The sequence below is a fragment of the Thalassophryne amazonica genome, chromosome 11, assembly GCF_902500255.1.
Source record: "Thalassophryne amazonica chromosome 11, fThaAma1.1, whole genome shotgun sequence".
In the NCBI taxonomy this organism is placed as follows: Eukaryota; Metazoa; Chordata; class Actinopteri; order Batrachoidiformes; family Batrachoididae; genus Thalassophryne; species Thalassophryne amazonica.
This window is the reverse complement of record NC_047113.1, coordinates 52174984-52202265: the sequence shown is the minus strand read 5'-3', so window position 1 is coordinate 52202265 and position 27282 is coordinate 52174984. Positions and strand designations below refer to the sequence as shown.

Genomic DNA, 27282 nt, shown 5'->3' with positions numbered 1-27282 from the left:
TGTGTGTCTACAATTTGATAGAAACATTACAGTCAGCTCAGAATTCATGACACATGATTTTGGTTTTACAGTTTGACTAAAATGTTTAAAACTGCATTTTTACATCTTATTGCTTGTACATTTTTGTAGTTTTCAATACAGAAATGTGTGAAGTTTTTCACCTTAATAAATTATTTAAAAGAAGTAGTTTGTGCTTGCAGCACAGGTAGTGCTGTGTGTCACACCTCTGTCAGCTGCAAGATCATCAGCCAGAAGCCATCCATTAATCATGGTTCACCTCTTTAATATTGGAAGATCTCCACATAGTGGCTCTGGAATTATTGTTTTATTGAAGTCTAGGCTGGTTTTTAATCATTTTTCTGCTGATTGTTTGCTGAATTGTAAACATATTAATTTATTTTTATTTTCAGACAAAAAAAAATCACAAATATAAACTAAAATGGTTATTCAAATATTTTAAAAATATATATATATATATACTCTTTGGTCGGGTGGCACGGTGGCTTAGTGGTTAGCACTGTTACCTCACAGTAAGACAATTCTGAGTTTGCATCCCGCCTTGTCCATTTTGTGTTTATGTGTTCTCCCCGTGTTTGCGCAGGCTCCCTCCAGGTGTTTCAGCTTCCAAAGAGATGTAGGTTACCTGAATTAATAACTTTAAATTGATCATAGGTAGGTAGGTGTTGTGTGGGTCGCTGAAGAGGAGGTACTGCTGGCCCACCACCACAAGATGGCGCCCTGCTTGAAGTGCGGGCTTCAAGCACGAGAGGGCCGACCGGGAGTGACAGCTGTCACTCATCATCCATACCAGCTGTCACTCATCCACTACACATCACCACCACAATAAAGGACGGACTGCAACTCCACCTCCCCGCCGAGAAATCAGCTACCAATCAGGTAATTCTCTGCTGAACCTTAATTCGAGTATTAGTCTGATCTCTTTTTGCAGCCGTTTTCCTGGGACGGATACCCTGTCTGCTGAGTTGGCGTTTGGTGTGGACTGCGACGGCTTCGCCTCCCACCCCACCCAGATAAGTGGTTATCTCGGGAGCTGCACGAGTGTGTGATTGGAGGTGGAGGTTCTCCCTACCTAACTTGTACAGGACTGTGGATTACTGAGTGTGCGAACTCACACTCATCAGTACTGTCTCTGTTCTCTGCCAGCAGTACCGGGTCTGACTGCTGAAGACAGTGGCCACCTGGGGCGCAGGGCTTGGCGGCTCTGGTGTTCTTCAGATCCGTTGGTGGTGGAAGCTGTGTGGGATCCGACTCATCTCTCGTCAGACGTCTTCTATAGTCGAGCCTGCCCACACGTCACCTTGTGTATAATTGACATTCCACCATATTGTTATTGTCTGTACTTCGTTGTGCGATTCACAACATTAAATTGTTACTTGTGGCTTATCCATTGTCCGTTCATTAACGCCCCCTGTTGTGGGTCCGTGTCACGACACTTTCACAACAGGATTCTCGGCCAGCGTCATGGATCCCGAGGGGCGTTCAATCACGCTTGAACAGCCATGGAAGAGCGCGGTGCACAGGCGCCAGCAGAGGCATGTTAGGTGAGCTGCAGCACATCTTAACCGCTTTTACTGCTCGGTTGGACTTAGGTTACGAGCAGGAGCATTATTCTCAATTGTAGGATGGAGGCTCTCACCGCCCAGGTGGAAGTGCATGCTCAGGGTGCTGCTGCAGCACCTCCTCCTGCTGAACGAATGCCTAGAGACAGACATGTCCACTGGTCGTTCAACGAACCCCCACACCTTCCCCTGAAGCATACATAGCCCTACCGGAGCCGTACGGAGGCTGTGTGGAGACGTGCGCGGACTCTCTTGATGCAGTGCTCGCTCGTCTTTTCAGAGCGTCCCGTCATGTACGCGTCAGACGCTAGCCGGGTGGCTTAATCATAAATTTGCTTCGAGGAAAGGCCGCGCTTGGGCTATGGCGCTCTGGTAGCAGAATTCACGGCTCCTAACAATTTTACACTGAGTTTGTGAGGAGTTCCGACAGGTGTTCGACCACCTCATATGAGGCGAGACCGCTTCAAGCGTGCTGCTGTCGATACGACAGGGGTGTCGGAGCGCAGCGAAGGTATGCAGTCGACTTCCGCATCGCGGCAGCGCGAGCTGGCTGGAATGCCTGTTGCGCTCCGCGCCGCCTTGGTAAATGACTGTCTCTGGTCCTCAAGGAGCACCCTGGTGACGAAGGACGGGAGCCGCGGGATTTAGATGGGCTTATCGACCTGGTTATACGGTTAGACAACCGATTAACAGAACACCGACGGGAGCGAGACAAAGGGCGTGGTCAGGCACAAGCCGTCCCTCTTCCTCCCAGGTCCGAAAGGGAGCCGTTTTCCCCATGCTCCACAGCCAGGGCTCTCCACGTGACGACAGCTCCCCCTGCTGACGTTGCTATGGAAACGAGCAGGGCCAAAGAGCGATCAGATCAGAGACAAAGGAGGCTGATCCGTGGAGAGTGTTTTCTCTGCAGCTCAACCGAGCACACACAGAGAGAATGCCCCAAACGGTCAAAACAGCAGCACTCATCCTTAGAGACTGGGTTAAGGGTGGGTCACAACACCAACGCGGGGAGACCCCGACAATCTGCACGTATCCCAGTCACGATCCTGAGTGGGGATCTAACCCTTCACGCCCCAGCACTGGTGGACACGGGGTCAGAGGGGAAGCTGCTGGATAGCAGATGGGCAAAGGAGGTTGGGCTCCCTCTAGTGGCCTTACCGTCACCATTGTCGGTGCGGGCACTAGATGGCACCCTTCTTCCACTAATCACACACCAGACCCAGCCAGTGACATTGGTTGCGTCTGGGAATCACAGGTAGGAGATTGTGTTTTATGTAACACCTTCTACCTCCCGAATGATTTTGGGTTTTCCATGGGTGTTAAAACACAATCCCCGGATTGATTGGCCATCTGGGGTTGTGGTTCAGTGGAGCAAAACCTGCCACCGGAAGTGTTTAGGATCCTCGGTTCCACCCGGTGTGACAGCTAAGGAGGAGGTTTTAGTCCCCCCCAATCTGGCGGCGGTGCCAGCCGAGTACCATGACCTTGCTGATGTCTTCAGCAAGGATCTGGCACTCACGCTGCCCCCACACCGTCCGTATGATTGTGCCATTTATTTGATACCGGGCACTGAGTACCCGTCCAGCAGGCTGTACAACCTCTCACGTCCGGAATGCGAATCAATGGAGACCTACATCCAGGACTCGTTAGCTGCCGGGTTGATCCGGAATTCCACCTCCCCGATGGGTGCTGGTTTCTTTTTTTGTGGGCAAGAAGGACGGCGGACTCCGTCCATGCATTGATTACAGAGGGCTGAACGAGATCACGGTTCGCAACCGATACCCGTTACCTCTGTTGGATTCAGTGTTCACGCCCCTGCATGGAGCCCAAATTTTCACGAAATTGGATCTTAGGAATGTTATCACCTGGTTCGGATCCGGGAGGGAGACGAGTGGAAGACGGCATTTAACACCCCGTTAGGTCACTTTGAGTACCTGGTCATGCCGTTCGGCCTCACCAATGCGCCCGCGACGTTCCAAGCATTGGTTAATGACGTCTTGCGGGACTTCCTGCATTGGTTTGTCTTCGTATATCTAGACGATATACTCATCTTTTCTCCGGATCCTGAGACCCATGTCAAGCATGTACGTCAGGTCCTACAGCGGTTGTTGGAGAACCGGCTGTTTGTGAAGGGCGAGAAGTGTGAGTTTCACCGCACTTCTTTGTTTTTCCTGGGGTTCATAATCTCCTCCAACTCCGTCGCCCCTGATCCGGCCAAGGTTGCGGCGGTGAGAGATTGGCCGCAACCAATGAACCGTAGGAAACTACAACAGTTCCTCGGTTTTGCAAATTTCTACCGGAGGTTCATCAAGGGCTACAGTCAGGTAGTTAGCCCCCTGACAGCCCTGACCTCCACAAAAGTCCCCTTCACCTGGTCGGATCAGTGCGAAGCCGCATTTAGGGAGTTGAAACGCCAGTTCTCGACTGCACCGGTTCTGGTGCAGCCCGATCCCAATCGCCAGTTCGTAGTTGAAGTGGACGCCTCTGACTCAGGGATAGGAGCCGTGCTATCCCAGAGCGGGGAGTCCGATAAGGTTCTCCATCCATGTGCCTACTTTTCCTGCAGGTTGACCCCAGCTGAACGGAACTATGATGTTGGCAATCGGTAACTTCTTGCGGTGAAGGAGGCTCTTGAGGAGTGGAGACACCTGTTGGAGGGAGCATCGGTACCATATACGGTTTTCACGGACCATCGGAACCTGGAGTACATCCGGACCGCGAAGCGTCTGAACCCCAGGCAAGCCCGCTGGTCGCTGTTCTTTGGGCGTTTTGACTTCCGGATCACCTACCGCCCTGGGACAAAAAACCAATGATCTGGCGCCCTGTCCCGGGTGCATGAAGAGGAGGTCAAGACCGAGCTGTCAGACCCCCCTGAAACCATCATCCCCGAGTCCACTGTCGTGGCCACCCTTACCTGGGACGTGGAGAAGACCGTCCGGGAGGCCCTGACATGGAGCCCGGACCCGGGGACAGGTCCGAAGGACAAGTTGTATGTCCCACCTGATGCCAGGGCTGCGGTCCTTGACTTCTGTCATGGTTCCAAGCTCTCCTGTCATCCAGGGGTGCGAAGGACCGTGGCAGTGGTCCGGCAGCGCTTCTGGTGGGCGTCTATGGAAGCCGACTTCCGGGAGTATGTCCAGGCCTGCACCATCTGTGCCAGGGGCAAAGCCGACCACCACAAGGCCCAAGGCCTCCTCCAGCCTCTGCCCGTGCCTCGTCTCCCCTGGTCTCATATTGGCCTGGACTTTGTCACGGGCCTCCCGCCGTCTCAGGGCATGACTTCCATCCTCACGATAGTGGACCGATTCTCCAAGGCGGCCCACTTCGTGGCCCTCCCGAAGCTCCCGACGGCCCAGGAGACTGCAGACCTCCTGGTCCACCATGTCGTGCGTCTGCATGGAATTCCATCAGACATTGTCTCGGATCATGGTCCTCAGTTCTCCTCCCAGGTCTGGAGGAGTTTCTGCAGGGAACTGGGGGCCACCGTCAGTCTCTCGTCTGGGTACCACCCCCAGACGAACGGGCAGGCAGAGCGGACGAACCAGGAACTGGAGCAGGCCCTCCGCTGCGTGACCTCTGCGCACCCGACGGCCTGGAGTGACCATCTGGCCTGGATCGAGTACGCTCATAATAGCCAAGTCTCATCTGCCACCGGCCTCTCCCCGTTTGAGGTGTGTTTGGGGTACCAGCCCCCATTGTTTCCGCTAGTGGAGGGAGAGGTCGGGGTGCCCTCGGTCCAGGCCCATCTGAGGAAGTGCCGTCGGGTGTGGCGTACCGCCCGCTCTACCCTGCTCAGAGCCCGGACGAGGGCTAAGGCCCATGCAGACCGCCGGCGTTCCACGGCCCCTGCATACCAGCCCGGGCAGGAGGTTTGGCTATCCCCCTGCAGGTGGAATCCCACAAGCTAAAGGACAGGTACATCGGACCATTTCCCATACTCAAAGTCCTCAGTCCGGCTGCAGTGAAGCTGAAGCTGCCAGCTTCACTGCGGATACACCCCGTTTTTCATGTGTCAAGACTCAAGCCCTGCCATACCTCACCACTGTGTGCCCCGGGACCAGCGCCGCCTCCTGCCCGGATCATCGACGGGGAGCCCACGTGGACGGTACGCCGGCTCCTGGACGTCCGTCGAAAGGGCCGGGGGTTCCAGTATCTGGTGGACTGGGAGGGTTATGGCCCCGAAGAGCGCTCCTGGGTGAAGAGGAGCTTCATCCTGGACCCGGCCCTCCTGGCCGACTTCTACACCCGTCACCCGGAGAAGCCTGGTCGGGCGCCAGGAGACGCCCGTTGAGGGGGGGGTCCTGTTGTGTGGGCCGCTGAAGAGGAGGTACTGCTGGCCCACCACCACAAGATGGCGCCCTGCTTGAAGTGCAGGCTTCAAGCACGAGAGGGCGTCGGAGTGACCGGGAGTGACAGCTGTCACTCATCATCCATACCAGCTGTCACTCATCCACTACACATCACCACCACCATAAAGGCCGGACTGCAACTCCACCTCCCCGCCGAGAAATCAGATACCAATCAGGTAATTCTCTGCTGAACCTTAATTCGAGTATTAGTCTGATCTCTTTTTGCAGCCGTTTTCCTGGGATGGATACCCTGTCTGCTGAGTTGGCGTTTGGTGTGGACTGCGACGGCTTCACCTCCCACCCCACCCAGATAAGTGGTTATCTCGGGACCTGCACGAGTGTGTGATTGGAGGTGGAGGTTCTCCCTCCTAACTGTGTACAGACTGTGGGATTACTGAGTGTGCGAACTCACACTCATCAGTACTGTCTCTGTTCTCTGCCAGCAGTACCGGGTCTGACTGCTGAAGACAGTGGCCACCTGGGGCGCAGGGCTTGGCGGCTCCAGTGTTCTTCAGATCCGTTGGTGGTGGAAGCTGTGTGGCATCCGGCTCATCTCTCGTCAGACGTCTTCTATCGTCGAGCCTGCCCACACGTCACCTTGTGTATAATTGACATTCCACCATATTGTTATTGTCTGTACTTCGTTGTGCAAGTCACAACATTAAATTGTTACTTTTTGGCTTATCCATTGTCCGTTCATTAACGCCCCCTGTTGTGGGTCCGTGTCACGACACTTTCACAACAGTAGGAATGAGTTTGTCTGCCTAAATGTGTCACTGCGATACACTGGTGCCCTCTCTGGGGTGCACCTCTTGCCCAATGTCTACTGGGATGGGCTCCAGACCACCCGTGACTCTAAATTGGAGTAAGAGGGACAAAAAATGAATGACAGCTCTTTGGTCTCACAGTGAAAATAAATGTTGAAAATATTAAAATAATTTAATAATTTATATAAAAAAGAAAGGCATCAGAGGATGGCACCACCTATGCACAGCCGCTTGCACCTCTGCATCATTAGTGTAATGGTATCCCTTCAGGTGTTCTTTCAGCTTAGGAAAAAGCAAAAAGTCATAGGACGCAATATCCAGACTGTATGGCAGGTGTGGTAAGATCTCAGAAAATTTAAGGTGCTGCATTACATCTTGTGTTTGTCAACTTGTGCATGGATGAGCAATTTTGACACTGAAGAACTGCATCTTTTCCCAGATGAAGCCAATTTAAATGTCCACACAGCTTTTGCAAAGTGTCCATAGAGCACTCTGTGTTGACAGTGTTGTAGTATTCCAAAACTTCTGGGAGGACTATGCCATCGCAGTCCCAAAAAATGGTCATTAAGACTTTTCTGTTTTGCCTAACTCCTGACTGTACTGACGTCCACACAGGTATCGCCACAAACATTTAATGTCCACGGGTGCACAAACTTCCATTGTAAGAAATTCAGTAAGAGCATGTTTTTTTTCAAACACACGTCCATGTGCATCACCATTTTTTAACGACTACTTTGCGCATGTGTTATATCGAAGGTGATTCTTCGCATGGTTGTGTCTGGTGTGTGATTGCCAATAAGTAACAGATTGCAGTTTCACTTTGATATCTTTCTTGTTATTGAAATAACTGCGTTGAGAGCAGAACCTTTCAGCCAATCCCCATATCGGATTTCAAGTTTGCATTTCTTGGCAGTCAATACCACTAATATGACTGGAACAGAACAACCAACTGTTTCTCCATGGCTGGAACACTATTTCCCTCTATGTGAAGTACCTACATAGTTATGCTGACATCAAGAGCCCCCAGAAAGTGTTTTAATTTCACAACTCGGGAACATGACCAGCCTTAGTCACCACATTTTTGCATCATGCTGCACTAAATTGTTACAGTTGTACATTCTGGCACATTATCTGTCGATAGGGTTTGTCAGTGTGAAGCTGTTGTAACAGCGAGGTTTGGATTGCCTCTTTATGGCCAGCAGGTAGAAAACACTGCAGTTGAAAATCACTGTCCCAAAGTGAGATGCCGCACTCATTTTGTAAACTTTTCAACTATGACATCACTTGAGAGGAGCAGCGAGCCTGACTAATGAAGCTAAAGTAGAAGCCTTGAGCAGTGTTTAGCTCTATGCTGTGCTCTCATTTGTTAATTGAAGTGGCCACGGTGATCACTTTATTAGAACACACAGAGGTTCTTATTTCTGCTGGAACACAGCGTGGGTACAAAGAAGGGATTTGAACTGCGTGACTTCGTAAAACTTCTAGTGATCCATCATTAAATGGTGTGGTGGGAATTGATATGCAGATCGGCTTGGGGCATGCCTGATTTTGATTGTAAATAATGAAGTAGCACCTCATTGCTACAGAAGCCAAATTAATGGTCAGTTTAGCACAATGTTGACTGTTTGCTATTTTCACACTCGTGCAGAGAGATTAATGGTTATATATTAATCAATTAGCATCTGTCTAATCAACAAAAAGGGAATAATATTCGAGAGTGAAACTTACTGTAACCATTGTCTTCCTCCTTTGTTCCATCAATGGTTCCATCAGCCTGCAGCTGCAGGTGGAATCCTTGTCGACTGTATAGCTTCGTCACAATGCCCTTCAGCTGGGGCTCTGTGGAAAATAGAGACAAGGAAGCAGATAAATTAAGTCATAACCTGAAAAAAATAAATTCAACAGGACAAGGAAATGTCAGCCAGATGTTCTCGAAAGAGACATTTTAAAGGTTTTGGTGGAATTTAGAGTTCCAAAGTTCACTGTAAAAAAATGTCCGTGAAAATTACAGTGAAAAACTGTGAAATGGCAACAGGAATAAACCGTAAAGCAAGAAGAAGCTTGTTGTTGTAGAATAAACATTGAATTACCATAAATTTAAAAACTGTCAAAAATGTTATTTTTAATTGTTTTAACATGTGAGACATAAGGTGAAAAGCTGAAATGGTGACAGCATTGGACAGTCATATTAAAAATAGCACATTACTGTATTATTCACGGTGTAAATACCTTAAATAAAAAACATGCTGTCAACGATATTTTTTACTATTTTAAGATGTGAAATATAGAGTGAAAAACTGAAATGGCAATGGTAATAGATTGTAATATTAAAAACAGCATATTAGTTTGGGCCAAGGGGAGGGTAAAATAACAGTGATTCAAACATGGACTAAAATATAGATTTATTGATAACCTAGCAAAGGAAGAAAGTTTATTTTGTTTGATAATTTGGGTGGAATTTGTAGGCTTTGGAAAAGCCTCAACATGTATTCTGTAAGATGTAGTGGGGAATAGACAGATATATTTAAGTCGATAGATAGCCAAGTCTGGGAGTGTGTGCATGTGCTATGCTTCACTACATTCACCACACCGTGGAACCACCCAGGGTCCTGGATGACAACCACCAAGGCTGACAACCAGTCCATCCCACCTCTCAAAAGTAACCATCTACACTCAGTAAACTAACTCACTGGGTTGGATTTCCATCTAATAAATATATGTAGTCCCAAATAAATTAAATTAAATTATCTTGCATGAATGTGTTTTTTTTTTTTTTTTTTAGTTGGGATACATATATTTATTACATGGAAATCCTGCACACAACTGAATTGACTTTATCCAATGAGTCATGTTTTGAGTGTATCTACCACAGTGGTGAAATATGAACATTTCCTTAGACTCCTCCAGCCACTGGGATCCTCACCACCGAGGTCGCCTATGTGAAAGAAATGCGCTGTATGGCCAAAATATCACAGCTGATATGACCTCATAATGCAAGTAACCGTTCGTCTGACACAATTCAATTGTACCCAAGGATTCTCCGAACAGACCTAGTATCAAAGACATCGAGTCATCAACTTAGGTCACCGGTTAGCGTCCACCACTCACAACAATACTGTAAAACAGAAAGCATCTGGATCCTAAAGACTTGGACCTTCATTCTTCTCAAAAGATATCGACATTGCCAAACACCTCTGTCCAGTGACTAGTTGACTCTACAGGCTCTTCCAAAACATAGCTTGATCTCAAAGAGTGAGGACCCAGAGACATGAACACCTGGATAAGTGAAAATCTCCACGTTTGACACTTTCACTGCATACAGATATACATCTGATGCTGAGTCCAAGCAGTCACTGAAAGTCACCGAAAACATCTTACCCCAAATTTCACTGACTTCCTGTATGATCAGATAAGAATTATTTTTAGGGGGGTAGGGACCTATATCTACTGGAGAAAAGGGGTATTGCAATTCCAGTTGCTTTGGCATTTGTTTTACTGCTTCATTGCCCCCTGAAGAACTTAAAATAAATAAATAAGGTTCCGTGGTGTGCAATATGTCGTATGCAGGTTACTGCAGGTGAACAAACAGCACATAAAATGCACAGACTGACTTAAATGATGTTTGTTTTATGTAAGAAGGTCATGCAAATTAAAGTAAATGGTTTAAAGTTGGGGAGGACAAGAAATCCAGCTTTGCCAGCATTGCACTGTTTGCATCACTGAGTTTAGTTTTTTGCTCTACGGTGAACAGGGTTGATCACAGAGTGACACTCTTCAATTTGGTAATAAAGAATTTTTAAAAAGCCACATCAAAGTCTGCGCCTCTGTGGGGTGAACAGGAAATTCTTCAGGTCAGTGATTTCATCCGTCTGAGTGTCAAAATGTCCTTTAGAAAAGACATTGAAGCTGAAATTGCTCCTGTGGTGCAGGTCAGCAGCACCTTTGGATGTTAATTCTGTCACCATATGACTTTGCTTTGGTTAAAGATGTCTGCCAAATGTTTTAAAAGGTGTCAAACAAGAGTTGGTGCAACAAACACTTTGTGGAGGCTCATGTAAGATGACCATGGACGTTTCTAGCATGTCTTCACCTTGATCTCTTTGTCTCTGACGTGTCGTACAGAGACAAGACATAAAACAATTAAAAAAAAAAATTTTTTTTGACATTTTAGGGAAAGCTGAGCTTCCCTTGCAGTCTTAAAGAAATTGCCTCTGGTCATGTGTTAAGTGCATGAAGTCTTTAAAGTAATTTCTTTTCACTGATCCAGTTAGAATGTTCTTTACTGTGGTGGTACCGTAATGTTGTTCCAACACGTCATGTAATCTGAGGGCTAAACACTTAGTTTTTTGTTGTTTACTCTGTTGATTGTTCCACAATTAACTTATTGCTTCATCTAGTAATGTCAGAAAATTGCATTTTTAAGGTCACCATTTCATAGAGCCAAAGGTAACCTCTTCAAATTACATTTCCTCTGTCCAGTCACCAGTCCACTGAACAGTCCATAACTTAGATATTCACTTCACACTTTCATAAAATATAGAAAAAGAAGAAATGTTATTATTTTAAGAAGTGGAATCATTCATTCATCTTCTACCGCATAGTCCAATTAAGGGTCGCGGGGGGCTGGAGCCTATCCCAGCAGTCATAGAGTGCGAGGCGGGGTACACCCAGGACAGGACGCCAGTCTGTCGCAGGGAGAAGTGGAATCAAAATAACATTATCAAAATAACAATCATTATCTCTGTAAATCCACCAACCAATCATTTGATAATTGCAGTGCCAACAGGTTATATTTTAAGAACTTAATTTTTTAGGAAGCTCAAAAAAGCTGCAGTTATGCCATCTCCTTGGAGTATTACTGGAAAAAAAGAGAAAATACAGCTTAGATAAGTGCAGGTGGGTTGGTCTCTCTCTCTCTCTCTCTCTCTCTCTCTCTCTCTCTCTCTCTCCTGTCATTACATGTGAGTATGATGTTGCATAAACTAAGGACAATCTTCAAATTCACCTTGCACACTGACCCATCTGTAGTTTCTCTCCAAATATCAGGTCCATGCTTAGAGAAAATCACAGACAGGCAGTTTTCTGTCCTCTTTCCATCATACAAATTGAAAGTGGAAATGAGGAAATTACACAAGCAATGAGCTTCCACAAATACACACTTACATTTTAGTGTGTGTCAAAGGAATTACAGCATATGAAACAGACGGATGGGGTGAATGAAGTCACAACCATTAACAGGAGAAAACAGATCTGCAGCTGTTATGTCTGGGCACATGGGCAGTAATCTCAATTGGAAGTGGATATTTTAGACCCTAAGAACAGTCACACCCATGTCTCTAAACTAATAAGACCAATTTAATAAGAACTAGAAGAACAATAATAGAGTCCATACCTCTGCCAACAGTAAAATTTACAGCGTCATTATTAGCTCTATTGTTTCACATTCAAGCCTTTATACCTTTACATAGGGGATTTAATGATAAATTACTGTGATCACTAAACAAAAAAAGCATAAATCATAGGACATTTTTAATTTACACAGCATGAACAGACCATAACATTCTGCGAAACAGATGTGAGTGTTGAGATTAAACTTCTTTATGAGACCATAAAATGAAGATATAAAAAAAAGTGACTGTTTTGGAGCAAATTTGGATCATCACCAAAATGTAACCATTTCTCTTCTATCCTAAAATAGTACTATGTTTTTGCTGAAATACATGCTTTACTTCTGTGGTTGTGAGAGAAACAAACAGGATGGTGATAACAGATCTTTGTAACATCATAAGATGAAAAATGCTAGAGACAAAATTTTAAGGCCAATTGTAATTATCACAAAAATGTAATTATCTCTCCTCTATCACTAAAACTGGACCATCTTTTTCCTGAAATATATGCATTACTTCTATGTGAGAGAAACAAACAGTGTGAAGATTACAAATCTTTGTGACATCATAAGGCAAATTTGTGAACAACTGCATGAAAAAATATCAACAACAACCAACATCAAGAATCTTACCGCTTGGGCTCAGGAACACTTCAGAAAACCAATGTCAGTTAACACAGTTCTTCACTACATCTACAAGTGCAAATTAAAACTCTACCATGCAAAGCGAAAGTCATACATCAACAACATCCAGAAATGTTGCCGCCTTCTCTGGGCCTGAGCTCATTTGAAATGGACAGACGCAAAGTGGAAAAGTGTGTTGTGGTCTGATGAGTCCACATTTCAAATTCTTTTTGTAAATCATGAACGGTGTGTCCTCTGGACAAAAGAGAAAAAGACAATCCAGATTGTTACCAGTACAAAGTTCAAAAGCCAGCATCTGTGATGGTATGGGGGTGTGTTAGTGCCCATGGCATGGGCAACTTACACATCTGTGATGGCACCATCAGAAAATGCTGAAAGGTACATCCAGATTTTGGAGCAACACATGCTGCCATCCAAGCAACGTTTTTTTCAGGGACGTCCCTGCTTATTTCAGCAAGACAATGCCAAGCCACATTCTGCACGTGTTACAACAGCGTGGCTTCGTAGTAAAAGAGGGCGGGTCCTAGACTGGCCTGCCTGCAGTCCAGACCTGTCACCCATCGAAAATGTGTGGTGCATTATGAAGTGCAAAATATGACAATGGAGGCCCCAGACTGTTGAACAACTGAAGTTGTACATCAAGCAAGAATGGGAAAGAATTACACCTACAAAGCTTCAAAAATTAGTGTCCTCAGTTCTCAAACGCTTATTGAGTGTTGTTAGAAGGAAAGGTGATGAAACACAGTGGTAAACATACCACTGGCCCAGCTTTTTTGAAATGTGTTGCAGGCATCCATTTCAAAATGAGCAAATATTTGAACAAAAACAATAAAGTTTATCAGTTTGAACATTAAATATCTTGCCTTTGTGGTGTATTCAATTGAATATAGGTTGAAGAGGATTTGCAAATCGTATTCTGTTTCTATTTACATTGTTTCTATTTACATATTTACAATGTCCCAACTTCATTGGAATTGGGGTTGTATGAACGAACCACGAAAACATACAGCCGAGGGGCAGGCATGAACGAACCTGCTGCAATGGTTTTGTGCACACGACGGTGTTGTGCATGAGCGTGCACAAAACCATCACAGCAGGAACACAGTCTGAGGGTTTGGTAAGGTTAGACCTAACTTGTGTGAAGCACCTTGAGGCAACTGTGTTGTGATTTGGCACTATATAAATCAAATAAATTGAAATTGAGCAGCTCGAGCATGTGTAACCACATCGCGCAGCTGCTGTGAAAAAAAAAATACATGCCACCCACCGGATTCGAACCTGCAATTTACAAAAGCTCTGATTGCCAGCCAGAAACTTTACCACTGCGCTACCATCACTGTCCAGTGAAAGGTGCAGAAAAATGCCTGAAATCAACATGGACATAAACGTATTGTTAAAAAAAAGAGAAAAAAGCACCGTGATAACTGACCAAATAGTTCTGCTGATATGTGACTGAAAGTGGCGTATTTGTTGCACTGTTGGCTTGTCATATAGTCCTGGGGCACGCCGCTACCAGGACACGCGTGTGGCTGTCAGACAGACGTGACATTCAGATCGACTGTTGCATGTCCACATGAACTGACGGTCCATTTCACCTGGGACAGCCTGTCATTTTGCACACTCTCCAGCCCACAGCAAAAGCGATATATATTTTTATGTATTTCCACATGAGGACAGCAAGCACACGCACGCACGTGTCCCTCAAAACACGGTACATGTTCTGCAGCTGTAAGGTCCAGGACCAGAGACAGCCAGCCATGCCCCCTGTCCGGTCACCGCACAAACCAAGGTGTCACTCTGTGATCAGATGAGAGGCACCTCGACTGCGGAGGTGCGCAAACCCCATGCACACGTGTGTTGGGGGGAGGAGCACGCATAACACGTGCACACGTGTTCTGGGGGGAGCTGACACTCTGGCACGCCACATATCAACCCAGTCTGACGGCATGTCGTGATTCAGCAGCACAAAATATACATTCATCTATTGGTTTGTCATATTGGCATGAAAAGTGCAAAATTTTTGTCATGGGAGCATGAATTTATTCTAATTCATTCCGTGACTGGTGCAAGTAATTAAAAGTGCAGTGGGGGGTCGGGGTGGTTATGGCTAGTGTTAGGGGAAGGAATAGGGTTAAGTTGTGGCTAAGGTTAGGGTTGGGGTTTAGGGTTTGTGACAGGAGGACAAAAAAAATGTGAGACTGGGCTGCACATGTGTACTCAGCAACTCCACAGTTGTAGGGACACTTAAAGTTCACCCCAGTTTGAAAGTGATCATCTGCTGACTATTGTCGTGTTAACAGCGCGAATGGCCACACATTTTCTAAGTGCCAAGCGAGCGGTGTTAGATATTTGTGTGTATAACCTGGAATCTGGCCAACACCTGCCGTGAGAGGGATTGAATGGGCTCTCACAGCTCACACTCTTGTCTTTCAGCCGCTGGCGTGTGCAAATAGTTGTAGCAACAGGTGTACGAGGCGTTAGAGACAGCTATGATTTTACACATATTGCATATGATTCCTACTTCATGCACAATTTGACCACATTTGTACTATGTGTGAAAGGGCCCTTAGTGATGTTATAAAGCAAAACTTTTGCATAAAGAGATCAAATTTTGCAGCAGATCTTAATCATCATCAATATGTGATCAGATCTTTTCTGACCAAAGAATGATTCATCCACTAAACATCACCAAAGTCCACCCTTTACTTTTTGAGTTATCTTGTCCAAAGTCAGAAAGACAGAAGTATAAACACTTAATTCCTCTTCAGCATGTTAGTGGAGGTAATTTTAGGTGCAAACAGCAGGGACACAGAAAGGGGGTACACTCATCACCATCATTATTGCTATTATTCAACTAATTAAGATTTCAGCAAAAAAAGGACATTAAAAACGTAAATAAAACGTCATTTCTTGTGCTAAACGTGAAATTTGCTAAATAAAAGTAAGTTAAAGCTTTTGTTAGTTTCTTAAAATGTGTTAACGTCTTCTTAGATACACTTTTTGTTGCATCAAATATCAACAGAGTTCAGCCTTCAAGTGCGCCTTGAAATCATTACTTTGGAATTACAGAATAAAAGAGGGATTATTAAACAATCCTGTCCAGTTAAATTTACAGTGGTTCTGTTTGGTCTCTTTGTTGATTTCCAAACTGTACTTTTCTAAGTCTGTAAAAGATGATCATCAGTAAACTGATGCTTTGTCTGCGCGCGCTAATGTTAAAAGTGAAGTTCGGCAGAAACATGCGTTAGAACTTCATTTGTAAGTGCATTTTGAAACATGATGGTCGAAGCTCAAACTGCGCAACAGACCTGGTCGCTTCCGTCTCCTCTTCTTGGAGCCAAAGAGTTTGACTCTGGAGAAGACGTTGAGTCTGCTGGGCTTTTCGCAGCCTCCTTTGGCTTTACTGGGGCTGCTGACGCAGCGGCAGGCATTGGACTTCTCCCGCTCCCTCGCCTGCCTTTTCTGCCGAATGAGGGAGCTGGCGATCGCTGCGGCCATAGCCAGTTTGGAGGTTCTTTAGAAAAAACTTCCAGAGTCGATCGGAGGAAATCCAGAAAACTGGACTCTGTTTTAAAAAAAAATGTCCAGGAGCAGTAACGTCTCTAGGCGATGATTTCAAATGGAAGAAAATAATGAGTGACTGAATTCAACGACGATCTGATGCATCTCTGCAGAAAAAAAGTGATTCAAATTAAAAGACGCGCGTTCCATCGTGAAGCTGTGACAAGTTTCGCCACCAGGCACCCGCGTGTTCCTCCAGACGTATCATTTCGTCTGCATCAACACAAACACGCACAGACCCCTCTTTCAGTGCGCGCACATGGTGCGTCGGGGTCGTGAGTGGATCTTAACACCTGTTTGCAGGCGCCTGTTCCCCTCATCCGCCGCAGCCGCCGCTGTAATTTTACACCGCGCTTTTAAGAAAGGCAGCTGGAGCGAGTCACTGAGGAGGAGATTCCATTATCGTCCTTTCTCTCTGTTTGTGTTGAAGCGAAGCGATGAAAGGTGATGGTGAGAGGCGCCTCATTGTGGACGCAGCGGCAGCAGAGCGCAAAGACTGTGCGCCGCTCGGAGCATCGGCACCAACAACCTGGACACTGAGGAAGGAGAGAGAGGAGGGGGATAAGCAGCAGTGACCCCCCCCCCCCCCCCCCCCCCCAACACACACACACACACACTCACACACACACACACCTGACAGTAGAGGGTGTGGTAGTGGTGGTTGAGGGTAAAGAGAGTGCTAAATTGTTGATGCCTTAAAGAACAAAACTGGACTGAAGTTAAAAAAAAATGCGAAAAGACGCAGTTTTGTGCAAACTACTGATGTAAAGAGAATTTACATGAGATTGAATTAATATGTCTAAAAAACAAAAATTATAAAAGTTAAAACTTAAGCAAAGTGAGTTTGTTGTCAAAGTCTCAGACGCTGCTGATGATTTATTGAACAAAACTGGAGATGAAGTTAAGAAAATGAGAACACATGCAGATTTGTGCAGATTTTATATGAGATTAAATTAGTATATTACAAAATCCGAAGTGATATATATATATATATATATATATATATATATATATATATATATATATATATATATATATATATATATATGAAAGTAAGTCAAAAGTAAAGGAAAGTGAGTTTGTAATCAAAATCTCATAAACTGGTAACGGCTTAGTGGACAAAACTTGCAGATTTGTGCAAACTACTGATGTGTGGATTTTATATGGTATTAAATTAATATATCACAAAAACACCAAAATGATAATTTTCCCTCCAAACTTAAGTCAAAACTTAAAACTGTACACCCTTTCAAATTTCAAAAAACTAGCAAAATTTAGTTTCTACCAGAATCCAAGCTTTATAATGTCGGCTTATTTTTGTAACATTGCAAAATTGCAGTTCATTTTAATGAAGAGACCATCTGGGGGAATTCCACAAACACAATCATGCACATGAACTGCAGGAGGAAGTGTGTGCGCACCCGTATGTGTGATGTTTTGAGATTTTTCCATTATAATAATAATAAAAAAAAAACAAAACAATTCATCAACAACAGACATCATTGTATGTTTGTTTACAATCATGTACTGCCTGGATTTGTCAACAAAACACTTTTGTAAAACATTGTCATGGTAAACTGTACAAGAGACCGTACTGCTCCACCCTCTAAACCTGTGAGCTGTCCCCGGCCTTCGACCAGCATCCTCTGATCACATATGTTTATCAGCTGCTTCTCTGCTTTCTGTCTTCCTCAGCTTTGCGTCTTTCTCTTGCACTTTCAGTCACTTTACCAGGTCTGCTACCTCTCCTCTCCTCCATACCTATGTTGTTTATGAGGTCAGTTTAAATTTCCTTCACAACATCTTCACGCAGCTCAGGGGAAGCCCTCACATGATCTATGATGTCACTACCAAATGTAGGTCATGGCGTCTGATCACTTGAATTTCAACCCATGTGGGCTGAAATTCTAAATTTTCAGATAGCATGAATTTTGATCATATTCACAATCTAATTTAATAAATCCCCTATTTAAATGCTAAGGAATAAAATTCTAGTGTTGCCAAAGAAAATTCTTTTTATGACTTAAATCTTTAAAAAAAAGAAAAGACAAAGGCCATACAGCTTTAAGGAAAATGAGTCTGTAATCAAAATCTCATAAATTGTTCATGACGTAATGCACAAAACTGGACATAAAGTTAAGAAAAATATGCAAAAAGGTGCAGTTTTGTGAAAACTACTGCTGTGTAGATTTTTTTATGGGACTGCATTAGAAGATCATAAAAAGAACAAAGTTTATTAAAAATAAAAGTTCATCCAAATTAAAGAAAGTGAGTTTCTAATCAAAATCCCATAAATTGTTGATTACTTAGTGGACAATATCAAATTAAGAAAATGAGAAAGGATACCTTTGTGAAAAGTGCTATGTCCAATTTTTGTGGGGCGTGAATAGTGTATCACAAAAAGGAAAAAATGTTAAAATGTTTTTAAATTGTCAGAACGTAAGGAAAATGAGTTTGTAATCAAAATCTTCTCAATTGTTGATGTTTTAGTGGACAAAAATGGGCATAATGTTAAGAAAATACAAAAATATGCTGTTTTGTGCAAACTGCTAATGGGGAGAATTTATATGGGATTAGAATAGTGTATCACAAAAACACCAGAGGGTTTCTAATATTAACTAAAAACTGCACATCAGTTTCTCACAAGAAGTGAGTTTGCAATCAAAATCTCATGAAATTGACTGTGTGTTGACTTTTAAGCTGTATATATTTTGTCTTGTGTTCCCACCTCATTTATTTATTTACTTAAACATATGAAATGCAAATCTTAAAATAGTCATACTTTCTAATTGCTTGTTTGTGCACAAATGGTAGTGAGACATGGAGGTTGCATGCACGCAGGACTGGACTGTCTCATAAATAAAAGTAAAATGAAATTGTATTTTAGAATATTACTTCTACAGTTTCCCAGCTTCGACAATTGTTTATCTTTCATTCTGGTGAACACACATGATCAATTTCACATCATGAAACAGGCACATGCTGAAGCACAGTTATTACGCTAACAGTGAAAACTGACAGGGTATTTATGGCCTGATGTCTTTTCATCTCCTCCCTCTGTCCACTCCATCACTCCTCAACCTAACCAATGGCGCCATCTACAGTTTACAACCAAAACTGTCCCATAATGGGTTTTACATTTCTAATAGTAGCTTGGAAGCCAGGTGCGTCTAAAGCAGAAGGTTCTCGGTTCAAGGCCCCTGTGCACCAGTCTCATATACATCGACTGTAAAACTTGTGTCAAAACAACATATGGAGCTAAAAGGAGGAAAGTAGTCCATTAGGCAGTCATCAATTTTAATTGGTACCACTTAAGGGGACTAAACGACGCTAATCCAGTCTCAGTGTACCAAGGCCTACCCAAAAATGTATGCTAACCATCCCAGGGTGGTAGCGATAGCCAGGTAAGGGTCAATGAAGGGTTACACAGAGGTCAAAATTTAAAAATGCTCCAGTCATGTTGCAGAATATACCACATTATTTGTCTGATCATAATGATTCCCAAAAGGTATAGTTTGGACTAACTATGTCTGAATGTTATGGAGTTATGGGATAAAAACAGCAAAAATAGTGACAAAGGTCAGTTTCAGTGTGTACAGGGGTCACAAGATAAAGCTGCTCCAATTTCAGTACAAATGATGTAAATTATTGGTTGAAATCAAAGGATTACTATATAGTTTTGACTGTGTTGAATGTCTGGTATTCAAAATAAAGGTCAAATAGAGTCGATGTACATTGGATTCTATGAGCATGACACATGGTTTAAACTATTTCTTTTTAAAACCCTTAGAATCCAGCTGAGGCTGGATTCTAAGTGTTGTTTTGTCCCGTTTAGTGGAACTGAAAACCTGCTTGCCCCATGGACTAAAGCCCCCCTCCAGGATTATGTATATACACTGCAAATTTTGCAGTGTTAAATAAATACTCGGAGTGAATATGGTCTCATTCAAAGGAGCGTTCCATTAACTCTATTGGAGTATTAAATCAAGTTGATCAACACTATGATGTTTTGAATGGGACCACAAGCGTTTCCTTCAGTGTCGGATAATGCTATAAAATTCACTGTGTAAACGAAAAAGTTGCGGAGAAATGACATAAACAAAACAATATGTTTTCTGAATAATCAATATCACAGCTTTATTTATTTTTTTTTAAAAGGAGGAAAAAGGCACAAAAACGACAGAGATCGTTTACAGTATAAAATCTGCACTTCAGCACTACGGACAGCTCCAGTTCAGTGGAAAGCAACGGAGCACAAAAAGAGAATAACTGCGGCTAATTTGTTTCTTTTGTATTGATGCCGCTGTGTTACACAATCGCACATACTTTTAAAAGCAACAGGAAACGAACCGGTACCAGCCTCCTACCTGAGACGCACTTTCTGAGGGGAAAAGTCATGTTTGTGTCGCTGGAAGTCGAAGCGGAGACTCGGACGCTGAAGTGAAAGCGGATCCGGATTCTACTCCATCCAAGCAAAAGTTCACACAGACAGAACTGTCAGAGGCGTCGTGGAGGAGAAAGCATCGAGGCGTGGCCACCAGCAGCAGATCATTACAGGACATTAGCGACGTGCCATTACGACTCCTAAAATGCTCATTAAACATTCATTTCGAGGTCTTGTTGACTGTGGCGCTGCACTCTGGAGGCTTTGACCAAAAGTGATCGAAAATGCTGCCTCATGTTGGGCTTCCTAACCCCTAACCCAGAGCAGACTTTGTTCTCATGTTACAAAAACGATGTAAAATGATCCGATAATGCGTCGACTAAACCGGTTATACAAGCCTTTCCCCGTTCGACTGAAAAAAATATCGATGTAGAATCAACAGAGGAATCGAAGTGCATTAAGCAAAGTGTTTTTTTTAAGACAATTCTTTTTGTGAAAGTCGAACACGTTTTGATCAAATCTGACTTTTAAAAATACATAAATTTATCTTAATGTGTATATTAAAGGTGTAACTACAACATGTAAAGTATTTCTGAGAATTGCAGCGTTATGTGTATATTTATGGAATTGGATGGTCTAAAAATATTTGTAGGACTTTTGGGAGTGAACACTGGAACTGTGCACAGTTGTTACCACTAGATGGAGCAAGTGGTCAAACTGTAAAGTGCAACATATCCACACTAAAGGGTACCAACTGCACCACAGCATTCCATAAGTGTGAAAGTTATAAGAAATAATAATAATAATAACAACAACAACAACAACAACAAATCCTCGACATACTGGAAAGGAAAAGCAAAGGATTAAAAGCTAAAAACATTTTAATCAGGTGGCAGTTTGAGTTACTGTAGTGTTGTAGCACATCTATTTGAGATGCTTGATTTAGTAAAATTATCAGGAATAGCTCATGCACAAGGTGTCCACTAGAGGATTTTAAATATCATCACATTTTTATTGTCATTTTGGTTTTGAATGGACATACAAGGTCTATTAGAAAAGTATCCAACCTTATTATTTTTTTCAAAAACCATATGGATTTGAATCACGTGTGATTACATCAGACATGCTTGAACCCTCGTGGGCATGCGAGAGTTTTTTCACGCCTGTCGGTTACGTAATTCGCCTGTGGGCAGTCTTTGAGTGAGGAGTCGCCCACCCTCTCGTCGACTTTTTCATTGTTTAGGAATGGCTCAGAGACTGCTGCTTTGTTTGATAAAAAATTTTTCAAAAGCTGTAAGGCACAACTGAGTGGACACTATTCGATAAATTCAGGTGGTTTTCGGTAAAAATTTTAACGGCTGATGAGAGATTTTGGTCTGGTAGTGTCGCTTTAAGGACGGCCCACGGCACCTGACGGCGATCTGCGCTTTGAGGCGGCAGCGTCTCGCCTTTTCAAGTTGAAATCTTCCACATTTCAGGCTCTGTTGACCCAGGAAGTTGTCAGAGAACAGAGAACTTTCAGAAGTCAGCATGAGGAGTTTATTCAGACATTCCATTGTTAACAGACATTTTGTAATGAAAGAACGTGCGGGCAGAGTCGCATGTCGGGCTGGACCCGACCGCGGGGGGTCGCGACAGGAAAAACACCTCCGTTGGAAACCTTAACGGACAAGTTGGAACATGTCCAAGCTGTTAAACAATTTCTCAGTTACTCACTTGTTGAAAGCCATCAAAAGCCGCCTGAATTTTACAAATGGTTTTCAACACGGAGGTGTTTTTCCTGTCGCGGCGCACACAGATTCGTCAAGTCGTCACGGAAATGACGGCGAATTTGCGTGCACGTCTTTCATTACAAAATGTCCTTAAACAGTGGAATGTCCGCATAAAGTCCTCATGCCGGCCTCTTCTGAATCTTCTGAATCTGAACAATAGCGAGTTCACCACCACAAATAAATAAATAAATAGAATTCATGCAATACAAGCTGCTGTCAAATGAGGCATAGCCACTATGATCAAATATTTATCACTGCATTGATATGAAACAGATGTATATTAAAGGACAAGAAAGATATTTGTGGCAAGTCAGTTACTTTAACTGTCACGCACACTGTCCATAAGTGATTATTAATAATGTAACAGAGGGAATGTTTGTGGCAAGCGCACTCTAATGTTTGTGTCACATGATTAACAGTAAAAATAAAAAAAATAATAAAATTCATAAAATATGTTGTCAAAGCATCTTGCAAGGTTAAAATGAACTAAAGATAATTAAATAATTAATGTTGCATACATACATACAAACATATGCTATGATCATTACAGTATGATAATGCCTATACAGTTACAAGCAATAATAAAAATGACTTAGGATCACATATGCACAAAAACACATCAGATGTTTTATTGCAATGTGCATTCTGTTGTTATACTAGCCTATATGTGCCTTACCTGTAACATTTTCTGTCTTATAAGATCATCTAAATACCCAGTACCAATATTATCAGTTAGAACTGCAGTTTTCTGGTTATGGTAGCTTTTCATACTGTACTAGGAAACACAGCTTGCAGTGTCTTCAAATAACTGTTAATCCATTTGGAATATAATTATCTGCACTAATTATGTTGCAGATTCCATTTGAAGAACACTATACATCTGTTCAAGCAGGTGCAGGACATATGGGGCCAGAGAAACTTTTTTATTGCTTTTGGCTCATTTTTTCCTCCCAAAATCTAATTTGTGCACTTTATGTTTCTTGTAAAAAGTATTATTTACATCATTCAGTATTCACATGAGGTCTGAACTTAATATATATGTGGAACTTGGAATTGAAAACGTAGGCTAACACATCATCACAAAGCCTAATAGACACACTTTGAACATTAATCAGACAATCCATGCTCAAGAAAAGATAAAACCACGCTCAATCCATCTGTGTCAGAGTGCAGATAGCGCACATGCAGTGGCGGGCACAGCTAACAAAAAAGTTAGTTTCAGTAACCTCTAATCCGTTACAGTAACTGAAAAGTTACCTTTCATAACGCCAAACAGATAAACCGCAAAAAAATAAATAAATAAATAAATAAATAATAATAATAATAATAATAATAATAATAATAATTTGCGTAAGTTACAGCTAACCTTGAACTTTTAGTACTGTTGGCTACTGATAAGCCAGTTTCAAGTTTAAGCACCACCGAGGCTTCAGAGTAAAATAAAAAATGAACGGCTATGAGCTCAGTCCTCCCTCAGCACAAGAGAGCACAGCAGGCTGGCGGCTCAAACCTTCAGAATACCACATTCCTTTAAAAGATATTTTCTCTCTGTAAAAATAACAGTGGTACTATTAATATCGCTAAACTGTCCGTAATTAGTTGTTTATGAGTAAAACCATGAGTGAAAAGTGCATTGCGTTTCATGTCCCCTGCCTGCTGTCTGTCTTTTGCATGTGGAATGTAAATAACTTTTTTTTTTCCCCCTGAGGCAGCACCAACCCTCTCTGCTCTCTTCTACTGGGGGAGGATTGAGCTCACAGCTGTGTAACTGTTGCAAAACATGTAACAGGTAGGTGCTAACATGCATGGTTTTAACTGTTAAGTTTTATTCACTAAGCTAAGTGGTTCGCTGATGGTTTTCAAAATTAGCTGAAAAATCAATTTGCTAACAAAAAACTTAGCTTCACTAATTAGCAGTTTAGCGAAACTGTGCCCACCACTGCCCACATGGCAGTGTTGTCAAGAGCACATATCCAATCCAAGCAGTGCAGTCTCACACTCAAGTCATCCCATTTTGATGGAAGTGGTTCATTTTGACCAGATGTTGAGACGTGATGAGTCAGGTGCCCCAGGTGTGTCACTGTGTGATGCACAGGGAAACCCCAACCTAAACCAACAGCAACATTAACTATGACAGTGCTATAACTAAAACATAGATCAAGGTTCCCTGATGATGTGGAAGTGAAACAGAGAGCTCTGTGCGCTGCCAGAGAGAAATACTGCAGCTTAAAACAAAAAAAAAAAAACACGTCTCCCCACCCATTACTAATTGATGCTACAGGGCTTCCTAACTCACTATATAGTGACAGAAAGGGGCGCCGACCAAGCATAAAAATGTGATGAGTTGGCAGTGAGAATGTGTTAGCCCAACTCAGTTTTTAACTTACCTTAAAAAGTGATGCAGCCCATGGGTGTTAATACTTCTATTCTGTCAGGAATTTGCATGTGACATCCATCTCAAAGGCCACCTGAAACATCTGCAGCTTACATGCATGACTCATGCACAGCAGTTGGTGAACAATCTCTCTGCATAGCAGTGGATGTTGCAAGTGCCTATCAGGGCAGTTACTATGCTTTCAGTGTTATGCCTGCTGATTTCACACATGTGCACTGTGTGCATACATCTATTTATACACCAGAAATTCTCACTCACTTATGTGTTTGACCTCTGAATAACAATGCACCAGCTTCCAGTGCATCCTTACAGGGAATGACAGATCACAATCTGATTGGTATATTTCATGTTATGGCCCAACCTGGTCTCACGGCAAGTCGTGATTCAGCAGCACGAAATATACATTAATCTATTGGTTTGTGATATTATGATGAAAAGTGCCTCATTTTCGTCATGGCAGCACAAATTCATTCTAATTCATTCTGTGATGGCTGCATGAAATTAAAAGTGAAGCAGGGGGGTCGGGGTGGTTATGGTTAGGGTTGGTGGAAGGAGTAGGGTTAGGTTATGGTTAAGGTTAGGGTTCGGGATAGGAGTAGGGTTAGTAATAGTGAGTTAAAAAAAAATCCCGTCACGAAAATTTGACTCATTTCGTGATAGGAGCACGGAAAAAAAACGTGACACTAGATGTATGGCCACACTCCAGCCCTTTTGCACTCAGTACTCTGGTTTTCACTAAGATTTCACACAGTATTATGTCCAATGTGTAGGGCAGGGATGGGCAATCATGTGCCATGAAGGGCCAAAACACTGCTTTCCATTTCTACCAATCACCTCTGCAGGTGATTTCATTCATGATCAGGAGTTTATGTTCAACGGAGAAGCTCATCAGCAAACTGACCTGCTGAGATGATTGTTTGCAAGGAAAACCTGCAATGTCTTGGCCCTCGTTGCCCACCTTTGGTGTAGGCAGATGCACCCCACTAGATGTGCGCAATGTGCCATAGACCACGGCCCATAGACTGTTAAGATAGGGCCCTAAATGTCAGCTAGAAACCATCATGGCTCCTCTCTTTTATAAATACACCAAATGCCGTCTTCTTGCTGATTTCACACTCTCTTACATATTGTGTCAGTCAAAGTTCCTGCTGTCTTTTCTGAAACAATGCTAACTTTGTCACAGCAGCATTGCTTATGACATCACTACACTGTTGTAACACAGCAGAAGTACAGTTGTGTGACCCTACATTCTACTGTAGTACACTGTCACACACTGATACAAAGTACTGCCGCACACAATCTCCATCTGGCTCTGTCCTATAACTCTGACTGTTCTGTAAGCAAACTCTGGTGGATCTGTCCACTACTACACATTCCAGCTTCTGATACTGACAAATTCAACTCAGTGACATGCTTCATGATGATGGCTAGGTGTATCAGTGACAGTTAGGAGGACACAGAGGGGAGCTGAAAGTTGAGATGTATTAATGGCAACACCCGTCACACACCAAAGTGTACACATGGAGGCTGGATACCGACTGTGACTTCTGCAGATTTGTTTGAGAAAATAACATAAAATGTATGGCTGGTTCTTGTGTATTCTCAAAAGTAATATATCATGTAGTTTATGGTGCAGACTCAAAGCATTTTGAACAGTGTAGAACATATTTTGCTCATGTACTGGGTTGGAAAATCTCACCTAGTACGGTACTGATCTGAAGGAGTTTTGCTGCCAGAAAGTCAAAGCAGGCAGATAACACGCCCTCATGCATGAGTTGATCTAAATGCCGAGTACACATCATTTTTCAGCTTGAAAAAGACAGAGGACCCACTACAAGTAGTCACTTTAAAGAGATAAAACTGTGTTGTGTGTGCACTTTGGTAGCTTGTGTTGCAATGTGTCAAGGGTCTATTAATTACTTTAGTGCCCCAGAATGCCACTATGTTGTGGCTTCCCCAGGGCACCTTCACTGTGCTGTACGTACACACAAACCCACATGCACACATAGTGAGAGAGTGAGGAAACATAAAAAGAATGCTTAATGTACACATTTCTGAAAGCAACCACTATTTTCAGATCCTGGGCTTTTCAGGAACTGCCCTTAGCCAGTTTGGTGTCTTTGGGGTATCCTTGAATTGGAGGAGTTGCAGTTGTCTGGGCTACCCTGGGCACATATGTCAAAAGTCAGGGCTTGGACCCCTCCTATTTGCTATGTACATCAACCCACTTAGTGGTATCATCTGCTCACATGACATTTTCTGTCAGTGCTATGCTGATGACATCCAGCTTTACGCTTCATCTGTGCCAGAAGTCTCCACAGTCTCTCATCTCAGGTTCAGATTTCTAACATCTCAAAATGGATTGACAGTAATGTCTCTGTGCAGCAGCCAGGTGAAGCGTGGGCATCCTGTTGCCTTCTCCAGCCACTGCCTCAAAACTGAG

General features: G+C 43.3%; 1 protein-coding gene across 3 annotated transcripts in view; it reads right to left on the bottom strand.

Annotated features, from left to right (window-relative positions):
- Positions 1-27282, bottom strand: part of fgf13a (fibroblast growth factor 13a) — a 322215-nt gene that overhangs the window by 91858 nt on the left and 203075 nt on the right. For 2 of the 3 annotated variants that reach the window (XM_034181666.1, XM_034181668.1), the window contains one exon: positions 8425-8535. In XM_034181666.1, coding sequence (XP_034037557.1) covers positions 8425-8535 — 111 coding nt within the window. Of the gene's footprint in view, positions 1-8424; positions 8536-16035; positions 16593-27282 lie in introns of those variants that run through there. The other variant, XM_034181667.1, reaches the window with a different exon arrangement.